Genomic DNA, 6,014 nt, shown 5'->3' on the forward strand with positions numbered 1-6,014 from the left:
TTCACTTTAAAATTGTGAACCTTTCCAGTGCCAAACAATTTCAAGAAAATTGGAATAATGTGGCAACGTTGCGTCGGGATTTCAAAAATAAACTATACTTATAGGGGCTAATGCGAATATCTGAAAATGTATCCTATTTATTTATATATATCTAAGTACATATATAAAAAAACTAATTTGTGTGTTACACCTTAAAAACAGAACACTTTGTATCGTTAAAAAAATTTAAAGAACCATATAACTTTGGTCTTGATTTTTTGTTGTAACTCTAGTAATTAATGAGTAGGCTTCGGATTTTAGGTCGTTAAAAAATGAATAAAAGGATAAAGGAAATTTTTAGGTCCCTAAATTGACGAATTAGGTTATAAAAATCTTAGTTTAGGTTAAAAACCTGGAGGAAAAAATATTTGCTCAACGAAAAAGCATACATCAAAAAAATATATATTAAAAAACATTATAGAAACAAATATTTTGTGTAACAAACAAAAAAATGATTAAATAAATAAACGATCTATAGTTAAGTCCACTAATTCTAAGTTATCGCAAAAAAATGGTGATCAAATTAAAACAAGTCGCATTTAACAAAAAATAACATTAATTCAGGTGCTTAAAATGAGTTACAAAAGCAAACTATATATTTCTTTAAATTTTCCATCCATCATTATTGTCAACAGAATCTCTAATTTGTTTAATTACCTGTAAATTATAAAATTTATGTTAAAAAGTTTTTAAATAAAAATTATAGTGCTCAGCATAGCGTAATCTTTTGGTAAATAATTTTTTCTCAGAGTGCTTTTTGAGGGTAAACGCCTTCCGGTATATTTATGCATAAAATTTTTAAACTCAGGACAACTAACTTTATTCCATGGAACATCTGCTGCGATAAATGCCCTACATAAATCGGTGCAAAATTGCGTAAAATCATTGTCGGAACTAATGTTTAATAAAGTCTGTTTACTGGATTTATTCTTGTTCTTTTTATGTGCATCGCCACTGCAGTGTTGTCCAAAGTGTGATTTTTTTTCGCACTTAAACTAGGAAACAAAAATGTGAACATAATTCAAGCTTCAGTATTTTAAATGTTTACTTACAACGTTTCCACACACTTTGCAGAATAACTCGTTGTCTTTGGTTGAAGAAGGGAATTAGTGTCCAAATTATTCCCTAACCATAATTTGATTTTATCTTTCATGGATGATTTTACCTTAGGCATTTTGAGGATTCTTTACTGTATGCACAAAAATCAAAACCGGCCCCAGCACACTCACTAACACGCAAAGACATTCAGTATCACTAACAATAAACTTCTAAAAGAAAATGCTTTTTCAGATTAACCTCCTTCCGGCTATAATCTAAATGAAATGTAGGCCAGCGTTGTCAGTTGGCGACACCAACCCGTACCATTAAACTTAAGGGCGTTGTTTACAACCCATTTTTAAACAATCTGGCAGCCAAAGCAATGAATTCACGGAAAATCTCTATTGTGCAAGCACGTCCGCTTCGTTGGTCGTGGAATCCTATTTTAAGTCTTTTAAAATTTACAATTAGGTCGGTTAATTAACACTTTAGGTCTCTAACGGTAAATTTGGCATTTTAGGTAGTATTAAATGGGCGTTAAATAAACAGAATTTTTTAAATTCGGATAAATATATAAATTTCACTGCAATGCCTGAAGTAGATATAAAAAGCAAAAAACCTAAGATCCGAAGCCTATTAATGAGATACCAAACACCACCCTGTATATATGGAAAGGAAAGTTTTCGTACGATGTGTTAATAAAACAGAAATAATTGTATAAATAAATAAAATAAAGAGCCATTATGAACTAGATCTTGGCGTAGAAAGTTGAAATCCGGAAAACGTGGGTTAACGTTAATAAATATAAAATATCTAATGGGACAGAAGAATTGTTTTAAAAACAATTCCCAGGGAATTTCTATCACCCGTTTTAACTTGACATCCCAGCGAGTTACAACGCGAATTACAATGTATGGAAATCACATTTTCGTAGAATTTCACCCTTGAATTTATATTTTCTCTGTTAAGTCTGTACTTTTTGAAAATCGTTTATAGTTTAATTTTCTAGAAAAGTGTGTGGAGTGGGTGGCTGAAAGATCAAATTAGTTGAAAAGCTATAGCGAAACTCGCATGTCTCAGTTCTAGCTGCAAATACCCCATTCATCTGCAACACTCCAGTTCAAGCACCGAAGCTGATTAAGCATTTAGAGTTTCCCTAAAATTAAGCAAACGACTACACAGCAGACAATCGCGTTTTGTTTTTATTAGTCTAGGTTTACGAGCTGACGATAAGCGGACTCAAATGCAATATGAAACCCGTTGAAGGCAAGATAGGGAATTAAGGGAAGCTCGGTTGCATGCACATGATGAACTCCCTTAATATTTCACGATTGGAAATCTCGGAACACGTAAACAGCGCACAAGCGATTTAACAGTCATGTTTAGTACTACCGAATGCATGCACGAGCGCTCGTATCAAGATACATAAGAAGGCGAGTGACATGTTTATGAGCGGTTTATATGTTCTTTACTTTAGAAAACGCCAAGCCATTTGGAAGTGGGCGTCGCCCATAATTCAGCGATAAACTTTTAAACTTCCATCGAAACCCGTAGACGCGATGAGTTTGAATAAAACACCGATAAAGTCGACTCATCACGCAACCATTCGACGGAAACAACACGATCGACGGATTTGTTATGCGCGAAATCAATCATCGTCGATCAGTCCGACCGAGAGATGGATTAGCTTTTGGACTTCTGAGGAGGTGTTGATGTAACTGCTGACAAACAAGAACTTAAATAAAATACCGGCTGTCGGGGCGGCTCAGCGGTGAAAATGTACAGGTGTGGCGGATTTCCTGGCGAAATTTTACCACTAGTTTGTTCTTGAGTCAAAAACGTCACATTCAATGCTATTTTAATTCCCTTGGTTAATATTTCCGCCGAAGGTTTGATGGAAAAAGTGATTTGACAATGGATTTTTTTCTGAAAGACACACCATGAGGGAATCGCTGTCAAGTTTTCTAGTATATGACGGCGTCCGGGCGACGTTCGCTGAAGAAAAGCCTGGAACCGGAAGTCGTGATGGGTACTCCAGAAAAACCTCGATCGTAGAATATCTAGAAAGGAAGTGTGGGTTTAAATAGAGACCAACTTCGGGAACGATTCATTCCATGAAATTTGTGTTGCTGAGAAATAAATAATCGTGTTTTACTCACGCCGATTCTAAATTACCGGTCCTCGTAACAGTGGTGTCGGAAGTGAGATTCAAGATTAATATAATTGGTTTTACGAAGATCTACGGGCAGATTGGACAAGAATTCTGTAGATTGATGCCTGTTGAGACTAGAGCACAAGTTGCGAAAATGGAGAAACAAGTAAAGCACAGATGGACGCAAGAAACAAAGAAATGAACCAAGAAATGGGCGCAAGAATTAAAAAAAAATGGACGACAAGATGGCAGCAAGAAACAAGGAAATGGACGAGAATATGCATGCAAAAATGGGAAAAAGGTGCGAAAAAATAGATAACCATATTAGCCTAATTGAAAAATTCCAAAAGGGAGTGTAAGAAAACAAGAATGAAATAGAAGAAATCAAAGAAGAAGTATTTAGTCAAATGAAGCAGGCAAATTTGAAGCTGAATCCGAAGAAACGCCTCCTCTTTCAAAGAGAAGTAGAATTTCTAGGGCACACTGTTTTGGCAAACGGGATCAAGCACGAAGTCCGGAGTTTCTTGGGATTGTGCACGTACTTCAACAGGTTTGTCAACGGGTTTGCTGATTTTGGTGCTCCTCTGCACAGGCTGACGGATTTAAAGTCTCAGTTTAATTGGACAGCCTTCAAAAGACTGAAGAATGCGCTATGCTCTAGTCCTATTTTGTTCTATTTGCATTCATCGGAAATGTTCATCTTGGACACGGATGCGAGCAACATCGGAATAGTTGCTGTATTGTCACAGCTGCAGGACAAGGAAGAAAAAGTCATCGAGTACTTCAGCAGCGTACTTTCAGAACCCGAGAAGAACTACTGTGCTACGAAGAAGGAGTTGTTGGCGATTGTCAGAGCTGTTGAACATTTCCATAAGTATCTCTATCGACGCGAATTCCTAATTAGAACCGATCACGCAGCCCTCACGTGGCTCCTACAAATGAAAAATTGCGAAGGACAAGTGGGTAGATGGCTTGAACGACTGCAACAGTATCATTTCAAAATTCGACACAGCGCTGGTAAGCTCCACAATAATGCGGATTCTTTGTCGAGAAGACCCTGTAAGTACTACAAACACTGCGACAAGATCGAGCAACATGAAACGTCGTTCAACTATGAAAGGACAGCAGTCATAGAAGATGAAGAATGGACTGCGGCCCAGCTTATAAAAGACCAAGAGGAGGACGTGGATATCGGGCCATTGCTCAAATGGAAAGAAGATGGGGTAGAACGGCCAGGTTGGTCAGAAATATCATACCAGTCACCCTCTTTCAAGGTGCTATGACTGCTATGGGCTCAGTGGGGATCTCTGCTTGTCGAGAACGGATTGCTTGTGAGACTCCAGACAATGTAGTTGGTGGTTCCGACCACCAGAATCAGGAAAGAAGTACTTCGAGAGATGCACAATGAGGGTTCTGGTACTCATTTTGGAATTAACAAGACGTTTTCTAAAGTTAGGGAGAAATTTTACTGGGTCCGTTGCAGAGAAGACGTCGAAAGTTGGTGCAAGAAATGTACGACCTGTGCCTTTCGAAAGAATTGCACTGGATATAGCAAGTCTTTTCCCGATGACCGAAAACGGGAATGAGTATATAATGGTCGTCAGAGATTACTTCAGCAAATGGCCCGAACCAAGAAGCCACGATGGTTGCAAAAATGCTGATTGACAATTGGGTCAGCAGGTTTGGGGTCCCATGGAAATACATTCGGATCAAGGCAGAAACTTCGAGTCAAATTTATTCCAAAGGCACTAGGGATACGGAAGACATCCATATTCCCCGTATCCGTGCACCCGCACTTAGATGGAATGGTAGAAGGGTTCAATCGTACCATGGAAGAACATCTTTCGAAGGTGGTGGCCGAACATCAGAAAGATTGGGCTCGACACCTTCCACTGTTCCTACTCGCGTATCGATCAGCTGTCCGTCTACCTTATGACATCTTGTTCGGCTCCCCGAGTGACGAGCCAACGGAGGTCATAGATTACACCAATGACCTGAAGGACAACTCAGTAGGATTCCAGGCAGGGGATTTGATATGGCTTTATGATCCCCAAAGAAGGAAAGGTCGTTGTCCGAAGTTGTCATCAGCCTGGGAAGGTCTATATACTGTTGTGACGAAAATCAACGATGTCGTTTATAGAATTCGACGAGGGCCGAACACGAAAATGAAGATTGTTCATTTAGACCGCCTCATGAGGTACGACAGTGACACTATTGACGGGGCTTTCAGAACTAAGTATGTTTCTTCCAGTCTGCCAAAATAAGTTTTTCACAATGTTCACAAAAAATTTGCCAGATGTTTGGTGTACATTTACCGAGAACTTCAAGACATAAATCCTCCACCTTAGTTTTGGATGAAGGTTGAGAAACGTCTCGTTTGCCAAATAACGCTTTTGTGTATTTATCCTAAAACGTTGAATCAAATCCCATAATTGCTTTATTCGAAAATTTTTGTTCAAATTCAATACTATCATTAAGCAGCCATTTTTGCATTTGACTTTTTGTTTACTAGAAAATGTTCGTGGCTTGTCCAACTGCACAGAATGATATGGTGCCTTGTCCATAACCATCACACATTTTTGTTCAACTTAGTCAAAGCAGAGATCTTCGCCTATATAATTGGTTGCCACCTAAATTACTAGCTCTCACGGAAATTACGGATTGCAAATCCCAAACATCTTAAGAGCAGATGCTGATGTCCCCCTTATATGCTCAATAAAATTAAGTTTTGGGTTATGTATTACACCCAGGTCTCTAATAAATTGTGGGTGTCCCAAAATAGTTC

The 6,014-nt window shown here is 38.3% G+C and overlaps 1 protein-coding gene across 1 annotated transcript; it reads left to right on the forward strand.

The window, feature by feature from the left end:
• Window positions 1-3,636: 3,636 nt before the first annotated feature.
• LOC135128819 (uncharacterized) lies at window positions 3,637-5,577 on the forward strand. The gene is made up of 5 exons (XM_064055897.1): window positions 3,637-4,465; window positions 4,528-4,614; window positions 4,713-4,844; window positions 4,910-5,465; window positions 5,526-5,577. The coding sequence occupies exons 1-5, from the start codon at window positions 3,637-3,639 to the stop codon at window positions 5,575-5,577; spliced, it is 1,656 nt and encodes a 551-aa protein (XP_063911967.1).
• The last annotated feature ends 437 nt before the right edge of the window (window positions 5,578-6,014 follow it).

The sequence above is a fragment of the Zophobas morio genome, unplaced genomic scaffold, assembly GCF_036711695.1.
Source record: "Zophobas morio isolate AGI-343-1 ecotype UQ-CSIRO unplaced genomic scaffold, CSIRO_AGI_Zmor_V1 ptg000014l, whole genome shotgun sequence".
Taxonomy (NCBI): Eukaryota; Metazoa; Arthropoda; class Insecta; order Coleoptera; family Tenebrionidae; genus Zophobas; species Zophobas morio.